Source organism: Accipiter gentilis, chromosome 31, assembly GCF_929443795.1.
Source record: "Accipiter gentilis chromosome 31, bAccGen1.1, whole genome shotgun sequence".
NCBI lineage: Eukaryota > Metazoa > Chordata > Aves > Accipitriformes > Accipitridae > Astur > Astur gentilis.
In genome coordinates this window covers 12,625,900-12,647,536 of record NC_064910.1, presented here as the reverse complement: position 1 = coordinate 12,647,536, position 21,637 = coordinate 12,625,900, and the positions used below count along the sequence as shown (strand labels likewise).

Sequence of the window (21,637 nt, the reverse complement as noted above, 5' to 3'; positions counted from 1 at the left end):
GCTGTCGAAGGCATTTTGCGGCATTAGATAAGGTTCTGGCTCGTCCCTACCAGCAGTACCGATCTTGTTACTCTCAGCATGTGAAGAGATTTCACACTCTAAAGCCAGGGCTGGATGGCTGTAATGAGGTGCGCCAGTGCTGGAGACAGCCAAGAGAGCCCGGGAGCAGAATTTTAGGAAAACATTCTAGTGCAGTTGTCATCTGTATATTCATGTGATCTCGCAGTTAAAAATAGGGAAGAGCGCAGCACGGTATGACTAGCCAATTCTGTGCAGGCCTTAACAAGAACATCTCTTGTCCGTGGTTCACTTAATACTCGTACTTTAATCTCTGCCTAGTTTTACACTTGCAGCTTCGCGTTGTAAATATATGAAATACCCTTTATACCGACACCTCTTTCTGTGTATCAGTCTCAGTTACATTAATAGACACTCCACGGTACACTTTGAACAGGAGGTGTCTAAATAAAAGTTAACAGATTGTGTTGTGTCGTGAACTCCCTCTGAAGAGACATGAAAGATCTTTTACAGTAAACAGGAAATGAGTAAGACAAAAAAGCAGTATATAAAATAATAAGTGGTTTAAAGATAGACTGGGAATTTTGCTTTCCTGTCTCATAGTACAGAAATAAAGGGCTATGCAATGAAATTAGAAGGTGGTAAATTATAAAAAGGTTAAAATATTTTGTGACACAATGTATATCATATAAATGAAACACAGCACAACTAGAATAGACTTAACGAAATTGAAAAGTAATTTGGAGAATCGTCTACATATCAAATATATTTGAAGAGACAATTAATGTCAGCAAGACAAAAAATGAATATGAAATCTTCAGGATTTTAGTCTAACGACCATTCCTAAATATCAGTGTAATAGGTGGAGATGAGAAGGAAAGTGGAGATTACCATGTAGGAGGTTGTGTGCTGAGAAGACTTTAAACTTCCCTCTGAGATACCTGGTCCTGGTCATTTTAACAGATATTTACAAATCTGTGCTGATCTTCCGTCTTATCCAATGTGGCTGTTCAGTGCTTGATCCCATCCTTGAACTACAGATCATGCATTCATCCCTCTGCATTTCTGAAGCTAAGTAAAATTTTCTTTCATAACATCATGATTTAAATTAACCTTTTGATTAAAGCAAGAAGAGTTAGTAGTTAAATAGAGGGAAAAAACTAAACCTGCGGGTAAAAAAGCCATTTCTTTGGGCTTGACTACAGGCAAATTTATGCCCTTTTCTGTAAATAAACTGTATTTTGATTAAGCAGTCAAGTTCTCTTCCAGTTTGTACTCTCCTTATTTAATCAACAACAGCAAGAGCGATAGAATCAGATCGTTGATTGCTATTGATGGCTTATTGTAAACAGTTGGTTGCAAGGCAATGCAAAACAAGGGCATGATTGATATTGTGACAAACAAAAAATAAGGAAAGCCAGATGCAAAATGGTAGGTTTTACCTTGATTCCTCCTTGAAAAAAAATACTTAAACAGAGTGAATTGGCTGTTAATAATCTCATTATTAGGAAGCAAAACCCCAAAGAAAGACAGGCTGGCCACAAGCAAGATGGGTGCAAGACCCAACATGCAAGTTGCAGGAAACCCCCTTGTTTTGCAATTAGAAACCCAGCCAGTGAAATCGTGAGCATAAAGCCACTCATCCTGTACGTAATGTATGGTTTTGGTTGCTTGCTTTTCTTTAATCTGGAACAGTAGTAAAGGCTCTTGGGTTTACACTTCTGATAGATAAAAAACCTGTTTGCTAAGGCTTGCAACTTGAACATGTGGTTTCCAGGAGAATTTGCTCTCCGCCTTTAATTTTTGTGAAACAAGTGCATGTTATAGCCAATATAACTCTTTTATTCAAAGTAGTAATGATGCTATAATGTGATTTATATAGAAAAAGATACCTACTCTTTTGAGGAAAGAAGTAACAGCATAAACCAGCCCCTTTAAACACTTTCCTAGTAAGTCCTGAGTGCAGGAAATGCCATTCCCCTTCCACATGCTTAATGACATTTCAAAATGTTATCTGTCTGTACACATAAACATGCATATACCTTTACAATATATATGTATATTCTGTCTTTTATTAGGAGAAGTTGTCTAAACTCACTTCAGTAATGCAGACCTTGGATAAATCTGCTTTGAAGTGAAGTCAGGGGGTAGAAAAACACCTTCTAGCTGGGATTGTGGAATAAAATGTTCTGCAATGCTAAAGCAGCTTATCCTAAACTTATCAATTAACAGTCAGAGTGACACGTAGTGGATCACTGGGTGATGGTCTTTTGCAAGTTTCTAGAAAAAAAACAGCCTAGTTTTAAGAAGTAGCTTTAAAGATTGCAGCTCCACTTACTTGAATTATTGGTTGGTTTGGATTAAGGCCTTTTACTAGATGAAAAATACTTGTTATAAAACAGTCTTAAATCTTAGTTTTAAAAGCTTCTTATGCATGTGAACTACCTATGTCATTTCATAATGTCATGCTGGTACTTAAAAGCATACACTTACACAAAAAAAACCCGCAACAAAACCCCACCAAACCCAGAAACTAAAAATATGTCTAACATATATACCAGCAGTGATAGCTGAGTCCTTTATGTTAGGCTTATTGTCATTAAATACTGAATGTAAATGGCTGATATTACTGAAACAGCAGCAGCAGATTAGAAAACAATACAAACCCAAGACTAATCCAGAATCTGAAATGCACCTTTTCTCACCACTGCGCCTTGTGGGAATCCGAAAGTTATCTATCAAGCTCGAGCAATCTGGGGGCTCAGGGCAGCTGGAGGACTGAGAAATACCCTTATTGTTACATATTTGAGAATCTCTAGGGAAAGATTTTTAAAAATGGCCGATCTTTCATTCTGCACTGTCTCAGCAGACTGGGATGTGATGATGATGTTGAATTAAACTGCTGTCTTAATAGACTTGGAAATTAAACTATCATAAATAACGTATTATGTATAAGCAAAGTAGTTTGTTACCTCTGAAAAAAAAGAAGGCTAATATCATATGTATAATCAGAATCTGACATCTTTGGATAATTCTGAAAGTGTGTGCTTAACAACTGTCAGGATGAGCCCTTGGCTTTCTCCAGCCTTTAAATTATTTTTATGAGCAGAATGAATTGTCTTTGATAATTTCTAGTGCATATATTCTGGGGGGGTCAAACTACAGTTCTGGAACATTTCATGCTTCCTCACAGACAAGCATTAGAGGAGAGGGTGTAAGGTCTGAGCCCGGCTGAATCTTCTCTGCAGTTGTTCTTAAGGCAATTCAGCACTGATCACACTACGGTTTGCTTTTTATACTGACAAAAATGAGATGAAGAATGAAAAATAAAGCTCAGTGTTTACAGAGACTTGGATCACCCCAAGGACAAGGAATGAGAAATGGTTTTTCAGATGTCTCCTCGTACCTCATCTATGTCCCATGTGAATTTGTCTGCAAGAATAGCAGGACCTCTTTATTCTTTTGTTTAACTCTTCCCTTTAAATTTAAAATGTTGAGTCTGTTCATTTATTGGCTGTGCTAGCTTTTTACACAGTTGCTTTGTGCTTAGTAAATTAATGTAATGCTATAGAATAGCCAAATCCCAACCACTACTGCACAAGCCAAACATAAACAAGTTATATAATGCTGCAATCATTCATTTATTAAAGTAAGTGGAAAATTCAAGGCGTACGTAATCTTTTTGGACAACTGACAGGCAGGTGTGATCAAGAGAATGGGGAATCCAGTGATTGTAGGCAGATAGAGCAACAGGTTTGTCCAGGTCATTAGAAAGTAAAGTGAGATGGAATTGGGAAAAACGGGAGACAGTGTTGGCTGTCCCAGGACAAGGACAAGTAACAGTGCAGAGACCGCAGGGGGGTTTAGAGGAACCAGCTGCAGCAGCAGTAAGTGTCTAGGGAGATTCAGGAGCCAGGACCCGTTGACAAAGAGGAGTGCAAAGCAGCGGTGCCAGAAAAGTGATAAAAAGAAGTGCAGAGCGTGCTTAAAGAACTGCTGGACCCTCTCCGATTCTCAATCATCCCCCAGTATATTCGATAGAGAAGGGAGAAAGGTAACACTGGGCTTCAGGCACCTCGCAGCTAAGGTCACTGTACCCATCCCTCCTGTTCGGGGTCTACCTCCCCGCGCACCCCACGAGCACACCTCTGCCTGCGGTTGGGGTAAGGCAGCTGGCCCCAGCCCTGTTGCAGGATGGATAGTTTTACTGCACCGGGCTTTTCAGCTCCACTTGCTTTCAGACATCCTGACCCTACAGACCAGAAAATTGCCCATCTTCATCCTTCCCGCTGCATGCCGTGATCTAGGTTAGCAGTGAGCCAGACCATTTTTCAGCAAAGCTAAACCAAAGCCAACCCACCTCTAGCCTTTCTCACAACTCCTATTTTCTGTCATCTGCATGTCTTCCTTTGCTTAGCATTTGCATCATGTTTTGGCCTGATCTTCTTCCCTCCAGCTTGTTCTACGCTTCTCTTTACCCATCACCGCGTTTGCTCTCTCATATGCCGCAGCCTAGAGACAGGCAGTCGGAAACACCCCAGCCAGTCTTTAACAACAAAAATAAGAGATGCTCTTCCCATGCTGAAGTCGCAGAGTGCTGCGGGCAGGAGCTGCCCCCGAGGAGCCCAGGAAATCTGTACAGTTAAGTACAAAAGCAGCGTGGGTCCTGAAGACAACACGTATTAGCTCCGATCTAAGAGTCAGCTGGTGAAACAGGAATACAGGAGGAGAAGTATCTTCACACCGGTGTGAGGCACCCACAGACAGACCAGGGCACAAAGCCAGGTCACTTCAAGCTGTATGAAAAGTTCACAACAGGTAAGAATTGCCCTCTTCAGGCAGCAGAAGATGCCTCCCCTGACTGTCTAAAGCACACAGCCCTGACCACGCATGCATTTCTGTGTGGCCCAGTGCTTGCCACTTTGGCCACTTCGGCCACTTCTGTACTGCTCTGAAGATCTTGACATCCAAACTCCATCTCCCAGCTTCCTCGACCTGGCCACCCATCCGTGATCAGTGTGAGGACACCTTGATTATGGCGTGGAGTCACCTGCTTATCTATAACGGGTGACACCTCACGCAGCTGGCATGCCCAAAACCAAGAATCCCATGTCTTCATGGGATTCAGTCCCACTGCTTCTTGAGGCCGGCCGGCCGGCTGCGACAGTGGTACTAGACAGCAGGGATGAGACCAGCGGACTCTGCTACTGAACCTTGAATGCTACCAGTAGCGGTGTTTTTATAGCCCTGTTTGGCTAAGGGGACGGGCAGGGTTACATGTGCCTGAAAGCTTGTCTGCTATGTCATCCCCACAGCCCTTGCTTTGCGTAATATTGTTGTACATGGTACTCAAGTATTCTTGCAAGAAGATGCAACAAAAATACAGGTGCAGATCGACTCATGATATCCAGTTTGTGAGGGGTGATTCTGTGTTTTTATTTCCTTCACGTTAGAACGGTGCTAACCAAGTTTCTGATGAAAGATGTGCTTATCTTACGGTATTGCTAAGGAAGAGATCAAAGATACATGGAGGACCTGGTGTCATGGAAAAGTCTTGCTTTGGACCATAATCATCTTCTTGGCTGTTTGCTGAACACGTACAAAATTCTCTTAGCTATGGGTTGGGCTGGGTTGCACAGGATATGCCACAGGTGCTTGCAGACATCACTATACAAACACTGAAATAACCACAACCGCAATTATTGACACTAGATATTTTTTCACACAAATGAACTAACTGTCAACAAATCCATTTCTATAGTGGGCATAATTAATCTTTTTTTTTTTTTTTTCAATAGCATTATTTTATCAGTGTTGGAATATTGCCAGTCTGCCTTGCTTGTTTAAATCTGTCTGAAATTCCCCTGCTTCTCTCCCACCTTGACTAATAGAAATAACACCGTGCCATTTTGGTTCAGCAGCTTTTCCCTTACCCCATCCAAGACATTAAGGAACATATTAGCCAGGGCTGGGTGTGGTACAGAAGCTTGACACCCTGCTCTTACTTTGCTCTGATTTCCTGATGAAAGTCAATCACTTTGTTTCGCTCTCATTTTAGTGTGGGGTTTTGTTTCTTTTCTTCTGTTTTGTAAATATGCTGGGTCTTATACCCTGATTGTTTAGCATCCCCTGTGCGCAGGATCTTGTCAAAGGACTTTTGAAACTTCATGTACGTTAATCAATCAGTTTATCTACTTACGGACATTTTCAGATAAAGTCCCGAACTATGTGAGAACTGATTTCCCCCCTGCTGAAATAATGCTGGTTAGTCCTTGCTACATCTAGAATTTCCAGATGTTTTTTATTCTTGCAGCCAATTCACCAAGTCAAGTGCCAAGTTTGTAGGCCGCTGATAGCCCTACTCAATTCTAAATAGATTTACTATTATTTTTGACAGAAGTTGTTTTCAACAAAAGCTTGTGTATTTTTGTCACCTGCTTTCCACTTACGTTCCTGCAGAAGTTTTCTGTGTAAACACACGTGTCTGGAGATTTCTTTTTTATTTTCTTTTTTATTTTTTTTTTTTATTTTCATTATTGCTTTTTTCTGCATGCCGCCTTCTGACTCCTTGGTGTCTGAGTGTTGACTAAGCTGCAGGGAGGATGCTCAGATCTTAACCTGATACGGAGTAGGGGTATAGTGGGCGGGGGATGCAAACCCAGCCCCAACTACTCATGCTCCAGGCTTTCCAGACCAAATACGTCCGGAAAGTGCGACATACGCTGAATACTCAGCTGCACAAATACAACAGTTGCTGCAGGGACGGTCACTTTAAAAAAACTCAGCGGCAGTAATAAGCACACTATGGTTCTTGCTTAATAGCCGAGTGGTTTGAGCATTTGGTTGAAGAGGGGAAGTTGCCCCTAGTCCAGGACTCTTATTTGCACTCATTAGTCCATATTTCATCCTGTTCTTCTCCAGTCTAAAAGCCATAGGCTGTTCAGGGAATATGGACTGGAGCTCTGTCCCCTTGATCCCATGAACTTAAATGCTAGGCTAAAAAACCTCACATTTCTTTACTGTGTTCCCGGTCTTCACATGCTTATGACTACAGCCACACCGGCCAGGGTCATTTTTTTCCAATGAGTCTGTTTTCTTGAAAAGTGAAATATCTGAAAAATTCTGAGAGGGATCAAAAGCCATCCCCCTTCATGGACAAATGCTGTAGCACTGGTTCTGTTACGCAGAAGATCGGTCTTACACCCATCTACTATCTCCCCCAGCGTTACTAAAGAAAAATAAATGTGTCCCATCCGATGATTGCCCACAGCAGAAAAGCCTGCTCTCAGTCCCCGGGACTTCCTACTGCACAGCTTGCAGACACCTCTCCCCTTGGCAAAGTTTCCCCTTCCAGGTAAATGACCCTCCCCGAGCTAGTATGGAGGGTGCCTAAGAGCTTACTGCTCCGTACAGTCCTGCTGTGATCAAGTGCCCAATATTAGGCAAGGCAATGCCTAGTTTGGGGGTACCTAAAATGGCCCGGTTTTTGCATAGAGGAGAAAAAAAAAGCAGATGCAGCCTGTCAGAATTGTCTGCAGGTGCTCAAAACTCCACATGAATTCCAGATGCAATCCCAACCGACTGTTTCCCAGCTCTGCCTAATCTTGTGAGCACCTCCCTACTGAACCTGAAAGCTCCTCGGGCATTTAACTTTATTCACCCACACATGTTAAGGAGATCCTGTTTTGGGAAGATAGGCACTTATCTCTTGCCTCAAGTCTCACTGCAATCCAGCTTAGGAAGACAGGCATTTAAATCCCTTTTAGAAGCCTGAAAAATTAGCAGCAGTCAGAATTATGTCTGGCTTCTTCCGGCATGGGCCATCAGCTTTGACATACGTGCGAAACTCAGAGAGCACGTCTTGAGCTAAGAACGGGAGTGGAAGTGCAGATTTTACCATTTGAGAGGGATTGACGTGACACCATCGACCTCTCACGAGACTACCCCAACTATTACGGCATGCTTGGGCAAAAAAGCATCGCCCTCTCCTACTGAACTTGAACCACCGCGTGGTGGATACGAGGAGCTGTTGGCTCCAGTTCTCATCTCAAGGGGAGCAAAACCGAGGGAAGCAAACTCACCTACCTGGAAAAGATGTGTCATGCAGGGGATTGTCATGGAACAAACAAGAAAAATAGGGCATAACCTCATCACCCTCCACCCCGGGCCAGAGAGCATCTGAACTGCTAGGCTAACCTTGGGTTTGCTATTGTCTGCTCTGATGTGGCCCCGTGCCTCGCGCGTTCCTGGCTGCACAGGCTCTCAGCTGCAACACCTACCATCCACGCTGCCTGATGGTTGCTGATTATGCCGTTCCGCTGGGAAGTTTGAGCTCGGGGCTTAATTAGAGTCTAGAAACATCACCCACTTCCTTTCTTAGGGCTTTATGCATCTTTATGCAAAATGTGGGTGGAAGCACCGTGATCACATACTGCTTCCTTAATGCCAGTCCTGCAGGGGGGACAGATAGGCTGGAGCATGCGCGCGTGGAGAGTTTCCAGTACTTCCAGTGACTTTCCAAGAGGATATTGGTGCTCCAACCGCTGGCTGGCTTTGCCCACTGCCGCCGAGTTCACTTGCAGTTGGTGGAAAGGAGGCGGCACTGTAAGCACCTCAAAGGCAGCCGTCATCTGCTGCAGGTCTTCGGAAGTGCCTCTCGCTGCCCACTGCCCGTGCAGCAAAGCTGAGGCAACCAGAACGCTCCTTTCGTCCCTTCCAGGGCTCAGATGCCTAAAATTTCTTTCAGTGAGGTTATAATGTCTCAGTGAGGTATCTAAAGTAGATGGACGAGATTCCAGCCCGAATACTCAAGGCGTCATAGTTAAAGATTGCAAGAAAAAAACCCAAAGTATCAATAAGAAGTAAAGATGATGACTATTGAAAACCAAGGAATTATCAATTAAAACTTGGGTGTATTATAAGATACTATCTGCAAAGAGTCAAAGACCTACAGCCTGTTGTTAATATTTTCATTTCTCTTCCGTGCCCCATCAGCCTTTAAAAAAATGATTTAACATAGGGTTGAAAAAATTTTCCTCATCCTTTCTGTGAAGCCGTACTCATGAACCATGGAGGGTTGAAAATAATTTTAACACCTTGAGAAAAAGTAGTGGGACCAATAAGACCATCGTGTTAACCCATTGGTTGTTCCCCATTTAGCCTGATTCTTCGGATAGCGTTGTCTGAAACAAGACAGAGGACTATTTATTTCCATAGCTTGAATACACATTGATTGATTTTATTACACTAGAAAACCTGAGAAAGCATGGTATTATAGTCTTACACAGATTGTGTAAATTACACGGTAGGCAAGTTTCACTGCTTAATGTTGCAAAGGGCTTTCATTAACGCTGTAGTTCGGAGAAAAGGATGTAAAGCAACATAAAGGAGTCAAGATTTGATTTTTACTGAGATAAGTTGGAAGAATAATTCACCTTTCCTAAATGTCAGTGTTTCTTCTTTCATGTCTTTTTATGTGATGCTCTTTCCACCACTCCATGCAGGGTTGAGAACATACATTAAGAATGAATCCTGCACTGATGTGACTTCATGATGTTCTGTTTATTATTTACGTTTGCATAATTCCATGTGCTAATAAAAAATAATTCACCAGAGATACATAAAATTAAATGGCTGGTTTTGTGCCGGAGCAACTACATGCTGTGCTGTTACTTTACGCGTTTTTCTGACAGAAGAGGGAAAGTCAGTTCTGCTGAGCAATCTGATATGACGTTGAAAAAGTATATTGTTAATTGTTGGGTTGTTTTCCTAGAAAGTATGGTTTGGGTGTTTTTTTTAAAGAGGAGGAGGAGATTACATTTCAAACGCACTTCCAGAACTCTGTACGGCTCCCCATCATCCTCAAAGACGAAGTGTTGTTACCTAAGGCTTTGAAACGGAACGTCTAGGTCAATGTCCCCTCTAGAGAAACGGCCGTTCGTATTCTGTTTTGTGTTGACACTGAGGCTCATCTGCGTTGCTGAAGCACCCCCAGTTCTGTGAGTGAAAACCCAGGACGTGAGGGCCAGGCGCTGGGATTCCCTGTAGCCGAAACCAGCCACCTACAGAGGAACCAGCAGGTAGGACGTGCTCCTCCGTCCCGAGCACCCGGCGTCTTACAAGTGAGGCTGAGCACTTAGAACTGGCAACGCACATCTTAAGAGCTAAACCACGTCACACGCTAGGTATCCCTGTACAATATTTAGGCTCCTGACCCAGGACGGCATTTGGAGGAACCGGACCCCCAGAGGAGGAGGCCTGAGGGACGCCCGCGGTGGCGGGGGCCGTGCCCAGACCGGGCCGTGCCCGCGGGATTCAGCCCGGGCAGCAGCCCCTCCTCGGTTCCAGCGAGCGGGGAAGCCGCGGGGGCAGCTCAGCGAGCCCTTCCAGCCGCGGCCCTTCGGGAGGGAGCCGTCTGCCTCATCCCCGCCCAGACACCCCCGACCGCCCGTAGCTACCACGGCCCTGCCGGCAGGTCGCTGCGCCCGGCCCCGCCGGCCTCTCCCGCCGCTCCCCCTCGCCCACCCCCGCCCCAACCTCTCCGGGCGCCCCGGCGGGGGCCGAGCCGCCGGTCGGCCCCTCAGTCGGTCGGTCGGTCGGTCCGCCCGCTGCCGCCGCCGCCGCCGCCGCCCCTTCCCTCCCCGCGCCGGCCGCGGCGCGGCCCTTCCCCCGCCGCACATGCCCAGAAGGGCGGGAGCCGCGGCGCGCCCGGGCGCTGCCGTGACAGCGGCGGCGCTTTCCCTTCCGCTGGCTGGGGGCCGCCCCGCTTCCCTCCCCCCCCTCCCCCCGTTCCCGGCCCCGGCCCCGGCCCGGCCCGGCGGAGAGCCACCGCGCCACGTCCAGGCCGGCCGCTCGGCCGGTTCCTTCCCCGCCTCGCCCCGAGCCATCCGCCGCGGGGCGGGAGGCGGCCATGTCGCTATTGTCTGCGCTGGTGCCCTTGCTCCGGGTCTACCGCATCGGCCTCCTCGTCATCCTGCACCAGCTGCGCCGCCGCCTCCGCCCGCGCTGCCCCCCGGCCCCAGGTGAGCACCGCAGCCGCAGCCGGCGCCGCGGGGCGGGACGGGACGGGACGGGACGGGGGAGCGGTCGGCGGCGGGAGAGCCGCCGCCGAGAGGGGGAAAGTTTGCCGCGGCCGCCCGCACCCGCCAACGGGAGGGCGGCGGGGCCGAGACCTGGCGGCCCGGCCGGGCCAGGCCAGGCCAGCCGCAGCGGCGGGTCGCCCGGGCAAGCGCCGCTTCCCCCGCAGCGGGACGGGCGCTGAGGCACCGCGGCGGGCCCGGGCGCCGCCGCCGGCGGGCTCCTCCCCCGCTCCCCCCCCCTCCGCCGGCCGGGCCGGGCCGGGCCCACCGCGCCGCCTGAGGGCAGCGGCCCGGGGCGGAGGGGGGTGGGGGGGGGGGTGGCGGGGTGCCGCGGCTGGCGGGGAGCCCTTCCCCGCCCCCGCCGCGCCGGGCTCCGCCTTCGGTGCCGCCGGCGGGCGGCGGGCCCCGGCCCCGGCCGCCCCGTCCGGCCCCCGGGCCGCGGCCGCCCCGGACGCGGGGCGGGGCGGGGGGCCGGACCCGGGCGCTGGCTGCACGCCGGCCTGACTGCGGCCTCGGGAGGCGGCGTGGGGGCTCCGCGGGCTGGGGAGGGGGGGGGGTCCCCGCTTCTCCTCCGCCTCTTCCTCGCCTTCCGACGGTCTCGCCTCAGAGCCGCGCGGGCGCAGCCTCCCCTCAGCCCAGGTAGGTGCTCGGAAGGCGGGCGGCGGCGGGCAGCCTCCCGCCGGGCCGGGCGCTCCCCCCGCCGCCGCCTCCCGCTCCGCCAGCCGGCCCCGCCGGGGCGGCCGGGAACCGCCGGGGCCGCCGGCCGGGGAGCCTCCCTGCCCCGGGAGGGGGACGAAAGCTTGGTCTGCGCTGCCGGCTGTCACTCGCTGACAGCCCTTTCAGCTGACGGGCGAGCGGCACTTGCCGTTTGCTCCCAGGGACTTCAGTTCAGTGGTTTGTTGGAGAAGTTACGTCCTCGCTCTTTTCCGATTTGGGTCAGCGGCGTGTTTAAGGCTGGCTGGAGGAAACTTTGAGTTTGCCAGAAAGGAAACATCCGAATTTCCTCTTTCCTCACATCGCTCTTGAAGACTTTAAAATGCTCCTGAGTTTAGGAACTTACAGCGAACTACGAGTCCGGACGGACGCGTAGGGTATCGTCAGAGCTGAGCGTACAACTGCGTGCAAGGCGGCACCTTTTAACTTTCTCTGCTTAGCAGCAAGTGAGCCTTTGTGGTTCTGTCGATAGTTTTAACCAGAGGAACAGTTAAAAAAAAAAAAAAAAAGCATTGAGAGGGCATAGTGTTTTGGTAAGTAGATGAGGAAATTGTTTCAGAGAATATCTGAAGCACTGGGGAGGAGACGGGGACACGTACACTGAACAGTAAGAGTGTATTTGTGCATTTCATCACACGTGGCTTCCTTGGGTAGCTTTTGTCTACTTTTTATTCATTCCTGATACTCCTGCGATAGGCTGGGATTGTCCTTTCTCATGCTCAAAAGACAGAGAGAAAACCCCCAAACAAACAAGCAAGAGAACCCTGGTGACAAAAAGGGCAGATATGCGTACAGTTTGAAGTCATCTGAGCATTTTTCTAGCGTTAGTTTTTCTTGGCAGAGCACAGCTGGGTATTGTGCCTAGGGTGTGTAACACTTTCCAAATCTTTTTTCGAACCAAAGAGAAACAGCATGACGAAAATGTGACCCAAGTGTTTTGTTGCCGTCCGTTCTTAGCTCCTATTAAGAAAAAAGAAAGAAAAAAAAAAAAAAGCAGCGTTGAATTTGGAAGCACAGGAGGAAGGCGGTGAAGATCCAACCTGGGAAATGTCAGCTGCCTGAGTAGGACCGGGGCAGATGTGACAGATGTGGAAAGTTTTCTTTCAGCCCTAACTTGGGGCAGTTTCTTCCAAGGACAAGTAGTTTCCTCCTCAGATAGCTGTTTGTGCGTAGTTGCCTCTTGGCAGTTACCTGCTGCCTTGCTTCGACTCGCTGTGTCCAGCCATTGCTTAAAAAAGTGAATCAGGTTGTCGACAGGAACTTTTTTACCCAGATTAACCTCGTTTCCATAATAACTTCAAAATAGCGACTGCAGTGCAACAAAAAGCGAAAGTATTGGTTAGAACATGCTTAATTAAAGCTTGGATCAGTAAAATACACTTGCTGTAAGACAACGCCAAGTAACTTTTCCAGACGGTAATCTAGAAAGGTGTGTATGTTTAAAATTTTCTATATCTTTTCAAAGGGGTGTCCGTAACTCTCACCAAGTATTGTCAGGGTGCCTTCCCGGGGAGAGCCTGGAGGGGGGAAGCGGGGCTGGGAAGGGCAGAGCGGCAGCCAGCCATGCCTCCGATCCTGTCTCCTTGGCCCCTGTTGCCCCGTCAGAGTTCCCACTCTTCCTGCGGCAGCGGCGCAGCTCTTCTGTGGAAGATTTAAAACAGAGGGATGCCCTGTGGCTCGTCCTGGAGCTCTGTGGGTGAGCGAAGGGGTCTGGTGCCAGTGCAGCCCTTCTGCCTCCAAATTTTCCAAGAAAAGCTTGCTTTCTTGCACTTGCTGGGAAGAAGTGTTCAGGATTTCAATCCAAGTAAACCAAATTAGTTTTGTTTTTCTTTTCTTTTTCATTACCCTAACTTAGTCAGAGTTGCATGCTCTTGGCACATGTACTTTCGCATGGCTTTTAAAACTGGCTGTCTGTTCTGTCACATCCTACTGGGGTTCATCTATTTTTTATAGATGGCATTCAAGACGGTTTTTTGGGGAAAGAGGGTAGTTTGAGCTCTGAAATCTAGATTCAGTGCAAAAACTTGGTAACTGTTTTGAGTTGCACACTGAAAAGATAGTAATATTCACTATTGCAGTGAGCGTGTGTCCCGTCCCGTTGCCCGCCCCCCCCCCCCCCCCAATACAGAGTAGGGAAATTGGTCTGAAATTCTGATCCTGAAGCTCAGGGAAGGGAAATACAGTGCTGGGAGATTAAACGGGGTGCAGGCAGTGGTTGCTTCGCTAACTAAAATCAGCGTGCAGAAGTAGAGGGGGACTTACATTTAACTTATGTTAAAACATTTTTCCAAGTACTAATTGCATAAATGGTATAACTGCTTATAGGTAGTGTAAACTGTGTTAGTGTTCAGTGGTCTAAACAATTAATAGTTTCATTAGAAATTACTGCTTGGGTGGTTTTTGGTGGTTTTTTTTACAGTGCTTAATCTCAATTAATTGGGGAGGGGGGGAAGCCCTGCATGACTAAAGATCTTGATATAAACAGCTTTTTAAAAACAAAAATCTAATCAGTGGATTGATAAAAAACAAACTAATATTAATTGTTACACCAGGATATTAACACTGGAAATGTGGTCACTGGAAGTCATCCTTCTAATAACAAAAATGGTTCATATAGTAATAATATTAATCTCTTTTGGTACTTTAAAAGTTTTTCAAGGAGTTTATTTGGCATCTTCCTCCTGCATTTTCTCTTCTACTGTACACGTTTCATCGAAATTTGGTAGGGGAAGACTAGGTGCTGAACATTTTGTAGTTTTGAAGTCTTTGTAGTTAAATTTGGTACCTGTGGTGTGTAGAGAACTGGCTCTGAAGAAGGTGGTAATGTGGCTGAAGTTCAGAAGACCTTAAAGATGACTCCAGTTCTTAAAAGTGATTGAAATTCCAGACATATTTTTAATTTGCCCCAATTTCTAGTTATTCAGTATTATAATTTGTACTGAGTTTCTTTACAATTAATCGTGAAATATTAATTTGGGAACATGCATCTCTTAATTTTGATTCATGTGTTGAGGGCTTTTACTTTATGAGTAAAGCATAATGATAGACCGAGCACTTCCTGCTCAAAGCTGTACGAGCTCTAGGTTGTAAAACATCCAGAGGTGGGTAGAGGAGCAACCAGGAAGGAAGGATTGATGGCAGGCAAAAATAAAGTTGCACCTAACAATCCCTCTCCTCCACGCACGCACCTGAGAGAGTTGTTCGGGTAGTTTCAGTAGTGAGGAAACGCTCGTTTTATGGTTGCCCCTGCGCCGAATGAGGCAGGGGTTGTGCGGCAGCGATACCTGCCGCGTAATTAGGGAGGGTGCCATCGCGGTGTGCGCACAAGGGGGCAGAGCTAAGGTTGCGGGGTGGCTGCACGCCCCGTGTTTCCTCACATCCCCGTGCCCGGTTTCACAATCTGAGCGACTCTCGTACGGGTTTTGAACCTATTTTTCTTCGCCACTGGGGAAACCAAGCCCTGCCTGGTGCAAGGGTAGCACCGCTGCCCTCCGCAACGCTCGTCGTTGCTGGTGTTCCTGTATTTCGGCCCGAGCCCTGCCCTGGAGTGGGGAGCCCAGGGTTTGGGTTAGGAGAGGGAGAGGGGCAAGGAGGGAGAGCGGGGATGAGATGCCAGAAACCTGGGGCCTTCCTCCTCCTGCGGTAGCCGAGTCCGCTGCGAGGCCGGCAGAGAGCGGATCCTGCCCGCAGGCTCGTCAAAGCCTCGGCCCCGGTGCCGGCTGGTGGCGGGGGCCAGCTGCGTGGAGGAGGCGAGGAAAACGAAAACGGCAGCTTCTCCGAAGGTGCGCTCTGTTTCAGTGTGGGTGGGAATTCAAGGGAGAAAGGAAGAGGCGCATCTGTAGCCCGAAGGCTTCTGTGTGTGGAAGGGTTTTCAGCAAACCAAAGTTGCACTCGTTTTTTCAATCGTGGAAAGGTCGGCTGGATAAAAGAGCGTTTCCATCAGCTGCCCTTGTAACAAGCTGCGGCACTTCCCAAAGGCAGTGAGGTGCTTCGTTCCCAGTGGGTTTCATTCTGCAAGGTGCCGGTGTCTTCAGTTTGGCTCAGAGTTGAAGCTGCTCTAGTTTTTGCCAAGCCTAGGCTATGAACACTGTTTCACTGAAAGAGGAAAATTTGCCTCTTCTTGCAGAAAAATGAGAGGTGTGGGGTTTGTTTTAGTTTTTTTTTTTTCATAGTGCCAGTTATGCTGTGTAACACTTGGGGAGAGGCAGGGATGATTAGCAGTTTATATTCGAGCTATTATGACAGCTGAAGTGTGGTTTACAGCATTATAATAAAGGCTGTGTTATGCTGGCATATCCTTAACTGTGGCAATGTTACTCTGTGCCACTATCGCCAAGTGCCAGATCCATCTCAAAACGATGGCAAAGCTGTAACGTACATAAGAATGAAGGGTGGGGTGAGTCTGTAACACTCCATCTACAATAACTTGTATTTTATCAGTCTGCGATGAACTTTTTATGATCCAAGGTGTGTCATACTAATTTTAAATATTACAGACGCATCAACTCTTTTATTACAGTGCCTTCCTCCTTGCTTTCAGGAACTGCCATGTAACTGCAAAGGAAACTGTAAGATTTAATGAAATACCGGGAACCTCCTATACTTCCTCGAGACACCATGTCATGGATTGAAATGGAGGGATCTAAAAGCAATAATACTACCTACTGATACGACATACCTTGTTAGCGCACACAGTCTGATGCTATGGCAGGGTTACATCATTATACATTACACCACTTTGTCTTTCAAAATCATCAGTTTTTGTGGGATTGCATACCTTGATGCTGTTGATGTGCACATCTTTGGAATTAGGCAGCACTACCATATTGAATCAATAGTTTATCCTGGCAACTTAAAAGGCACTGTATGAATCACAGTAGAGGGCATGCTAGTAGTCAGGACCTTGCCCCCTCAGGAAAAAAACAAAACAGGTCTACACCCAGAAGTAAATCTTCAGAACAAATCCAATAAAATGCTTGCCCTGCATCTCTCATTCTGCTTCTAAACCAACAGCTGTGTTTAAAGAAATATGTTTAGTCTTGGTAAACCTGTCTTTGTTTTTTTTCATTGAAGACATTCAGAAAGTGCTGCAAAATACCAGCTATAATTCAGAAAGAAAACATCTTTTCTTGGGAATGTTCATCAACAGCAAAAAGCACACCAGAGAAGCTTGCACACATACTTTTTTTTTTTTTTTTTGGATAGTCACTTGCAGCAATATGAAAAAGGCAGATTGTTTCTTCCTCCCCCAACCAGCCAGTTTTACCACCCGGGGATTTCTGGGCTTGGGCGCAGGTGCAGCTCCTAACGAGCAGAGAAGGAGCAATGCTGTTGCTTTCAGGCTGGCTGCAGGGATGCTCCTGATGTTTCTCTCCTGCTCTCTTCCCCTGGATTTTTGTGGAGGAGGTTGCATCCGCGTTTCACTGATGGCTTCCTTCTCCCCAGTCCTGGCCAGGCCCCTGGCGAAGGGCTTGTTGCTGTCACGGTGGCTCGGCTGGCGATGTGGAAGAAAGAGAAGCGTCAGTGTGCAGTCACGCTGTGCTGTGGCTTGGCTTTTTGGTGTCACAAAATCAGCTCCGGCGGGTGCCGGCTGCCGGCACTGTGCACAGAGATGCTGTAGGCCTCAAGTAGTGCTTGCATGTAACTGTTTGCACAAGAAGTGTTTTCCTGTCCACATACTGAGGTACAGATTGCCAAGTCTTGCATTATCACCATCCTTATCTCTAGAGTGGCACCCCCTCCTGATTTCTGTAGCCTTTTGAAGAAAACACCGCAAAATTATTTTCCAGCTGATGTGGATAATAACATTTATTAGTGCTTCCCTGTCTGCTTTTCCTGTGATTATAATGCACTGTTATTCCAGGAACCACGATTGTGAAGTAGTAGTTCAGGAGATGGCTTTGATTTCAGAAAGAGAAGGACAGGAAAAGTGTCAGACATGTATTGTTGATCTGCATGTAGGTTCAAACTCCTTTTCCTTTTATTTCAGTCAGAAAACGTCTTTACATTTCAGAGGAGCAGATTAACGCCATAATTTGCATCACAGATTTTTTCATTTTTTTTTTAAAGCAAATGCTGGAGCAGTTAGATTGAGCTAACAAAACTTTTTTCAAAATAAACAATAAAACCTTTGCTCCTTCAGTATCAGGTTTCAATCTAAATAAATGTTAACAGTGAAGTTCAGTAACTCTTAGGCAAGAGGATGTTGCTGTAGCCCGAACTATAACTTAAGAGGCAGGAAAATGCTGTAGCAGATGACCGGTTTGTTTGACAGTAATGTTCAGCTCTGTGGTGGTGGTTATGCTTTCTCTACCCAGAATTACGTAATTCCAGAAACAAGATTTACTCAGGTCTTCTAGCTCAGTTTCATGGCAAAATGTGATATATCAAAACCCTTTTTAATTTTTGACATTCCGATGGGCTTCTTGTAGGTCACACTTCCTGCAAATCTCATCTTTAAATTGCAAATGTAATTAGTAAGGTAGGTTTCTTGATACGTTCGCAGAAACGCTGATTTCACATAGTTAAGAGTGGTCAAACTTGTGCTTTCTCATTGTATCTTTATCTTACTGCCTTTATCAGGTACTCATTAATGAGTGAAGGATCAAAAGGTGGGACGGTGGCCAAGAAGCAATGGAGAATAAAAGTTTAGAAGGTTCCCCATCAGACCTAAAGTTAGTGGCTCACCCGAGAGCAAAGAGTAAAGTGTGGAAGTACTTTGGGTTTGATACCAATGCAGAAGGATGCATATTACAGTGGAAGAAGATCTACTGCCGTATTTGCATGGCACAGATTGCCTATTCAGGAAACACGTCCAACCTTTCCTACCACCTTGAGAAAAATCACCCTGACGAATTCTGCGAATTTGTGAAAAGTAACACTGAGCAAATGAGGGAAGCCTTTGCCACCGCCTTTTCAAAAATCAAGCCGGAGTCGTCGCAGCAGGTTGTTCAAGATAGCCTCATCATGAAGACCTACCAGAACTACGAAAACAAAAAGCATCAGGAACTGACATCTGCAGTCATCAGCTTAATTTGCGAGGGCATGTATCCGGCCTCTATCGTTGATGAACCCACCTTCAAGGCCCTCTTGAGAACTGCGGACCCCAGGTATGAACTTCCGAGCCGGAAATACTTCTGTACAAAAGCTATTCCTGAAAAGTACAATGCCATTAGAGAAATTGTGCTGAAAGAGCTCACCGAGGTCCTGTGGTGTGGCATCTCCACGGACATGTGGAGGAGCGAGAACCAGAACAGGTCGTACGTAACCGTCGCAGTTCACTTTCTCAGCAGCAGTCCTGCCAACTGCCTGGCTGTGAACTCGCGGTGTTTAAAAACGTTTGAAGTACCGGAGGATAATACTGCAGAGACTATTACGCGTGTCCTTTATGAAACGTTCATTGAGTGGGGGATCAATACAAAAGTCTTTGGTGCTACAACAGATTACAGTAAAGACATTGTGAAAGCTTGCTCTCTCCTAGATATTCCCGTACAGATGCCTTGTTTGGGGCACACTTTTAACGCAGGAATACAACAAGCTTTTCAGCTCCCCAAACTCTGCAGCCTTCTTGCCAGGTGCCGAAAACTGGTGGAGTATTTTCAGCAGTCTACGGTCGCGATGTACATGCTGAGCGAGAAGCAGAAGCAGCAGAATATTCTCCACTGCATGCTGGTGAGCGACCGTGTTTCCTGGTGGGGAAGCACGCTTGCCATGCTGCAGCGCCTTAAGGAGCAGCAGTTTGTCATTGCGGCTGTTCTTGTGGAGGACAGCAACAACCACCACCTCATGCTGGAAGCCAGTGAGTGGAATACAATCGAAGGGCTGGTGGAGCTGCTGCAGCCTTTCAAGCAGGTTGCGGAGATGATGTCTGCTTCAAAGTACCCGACGATAAGTATGGTGAAGCCTCTCCTCCATATGCTTCTGAATACTACGCTGAACATCAAAGAGAATGATTTGAAAGAAATCAGCATGGCAAAGGAGGTGATTGCTAAAGAGTTGTCAACCACCTACCAGCACACGCCTGAGATAGACATGTTTCTCAACGTTGCAACTTTCTTGGATCCCCGCTACAAAAAACTGCCTTTTCTTTCAGCCTTTGAGCGGCAGCAGGTTGAAAACAGAGTGGTGGAAGAAGCAAAAAGCCTGCTGGAGAAAGTAAAAGAAAATACCTTTAGGACTGAAGAGAAATTCTTCACTGTTTCGGAAGAGCCCCCTGTGAAAAAAATAATCATCTCCTCTACTCCTCCTCCTACCAGTGTCATCAACAACATGCTCGCAGAGATCTTTTGCCAGACGGGAGGCGTGGAAGACCAGGAGGAATGGCACGCTCAGATCGTCGAGGAGTTGAGCAACTTCAAGTCACAAAAGGTCCTCGGTTTGAACGAAGACCCGCTGAAGTGGTGGTCTGACAGACTAGCGCTGTTTCCAGTTTTACCAAAGGTTCTTCAAAAATACTGGTGCATTCTGGCCACAAGGGTCTTCCCTGAACGCCTTTTTGGTTCTTCTGCTAACGTTGTAAGTGCAAAGAGAAACCGGTTAGCCCCGGCTCACGTGGATGAGCAGATCTTTTTGTATGAAAACAGTCGGAATGGGTCTGAGGCAGAACCGGAGGATGAAGATGAAGGAGAGTGGGGTTTGGAACAGGAACAGATTTTTAATTTAAATGACTCGGTAAATGTAAACAACAATTTCTTTAATATCCGAGACAGTGGGTTTGTTTAACAGGACTGCTGCGGTACATTTAATAACAAAGAAGAAAGGTATTTGTCTTAAGTTACCAAAAATACTTCTGTTTTATGCTATGAATGCTGTAAATATTGAACAGTTGTAACAAACTTGATTTAGCTTCCATTGTCTATGTTTCTCCCACTGTCTTAAAACATGAATGACTTGTGATTAAACAGCACTGAAATGAATGAGGAAATAAATTCTGCAAAGACCGTGATTTCTGACTGTGGCCCAGATTTCAGAAAGCACTTATCCATGTGCCTCCTTTCCACTTGCTTCAGTGGGAGACAAACACATGCTTACGTGCTTTCTATCATAAAAATATTTTCCTGAATTAGGAACCTGAGCAAGGGAGTTTTTAAGGTTTATGCCTCTGTTTGTAAATCCTGTGTGACTCAGGATGTTAGCTTTAAATTTTGGATTTTAAAACATTTTTAAAATCCATAAATCTGAGCAGTGAATATTTTTAGAGTATATCAATGCTATGGAATGAAAAAAGATCTTGAGCCTGATTTTCTTTTTCACTACCTCATGTCTTAGGCCTGGTCTATGCTAGAAAAGTTCAGCTGGTATAATTCTGTCAATTAGGGGACTGATGTATTATTATTTTAACTGATACTGTGCTGGCATAGGCCGAAGTGTGGATGCACTTATACTGGGATAAGTTATTTTCCTTTCCAGTGTGGTGTAAATGGTATAAACACTTCTAAACTGGTATTGCTGTGTCCACATTAGTCTGGTTTTACCATTTAACTGCAGCAGCTAAATGGCAAAACTTTTTTTTTTAATTTTTTTTTTTTTTTGTGTCTAGGCAAGCCCTGATTGTAGTCTCTTGTGCTTTTACAAAGGGTGACAAAGCGTGTGGGGTCGAGGCGGCATTGTGTTACCTTCGCTTTGTGCCCACGTTATGGCTGATGCCACGTGGTGCGAAGTGAGCAAGGCATCGGGCCCCTCGGCGGCGAGGGAGGGAGGGAGGGAAGGAGGGAGGGAAAGAGAGGGCGGGGAGACGTGTACGGGCTGCGGGTCTAACACTCTGTCTATGTTATAAAATCCTTAACCTCTTAATTTAAATGGGGACTTCGCCCAGGGTAGCTAGAAAA

At 46.7% G+C, this 21,637-nt stretch overlaps 2 protein-coding genes across 10 annotated transcripts in view; both read left to right on the top strand.

The window, feature by feature from the left end:
• ZBED1 (zinc finger BED-type containing 1) overlaps positions 1-21,637 on the top strand; it is an 83,651-nt gene that overhangs the window by 34,873 nt on the left and 27,141 nt on the right. For 2 of the 8 annotated variants that reach the window (XR_007510218.1, XM_049834485.1), the window contains exon 1: positions 14,241-20,569. Coding sequence is in view for 7 of the 8 variants with exons in the window: in XM_049834485.1 (XP_049690442.1) it covers positions 18,444-20,531 (2,088 nt within the window). In the remaining variant the exon portion in view is untranslated. The other 6 variants (XM_049834486.1, XM_049834488.1, XM_049834492.1 and 3 more) reach the window with 6 other exon arrangements.
• The window catches only part of DHRSX (dehydrogenase/reductase X-linked), a 169,830-nt gene continuing 159,008 nt past the window's right edge, over positions 10,816-21,637 (top strand). For both annotated transcript variants that reach the window (XM_049834504.1, XM_049834503.1), the window contains exon 1: positions 10,816-11,039. In XM_049834504.1, coding sequence (XP_049690461.1) covers positions 10,928-11,039 — 112 coding nt within the window. In that variant the 5' untranslated portion in view covers positions 10,816-10,927. The remainder of the gene's footprint in view (positions 11,040-21,637) is intronic.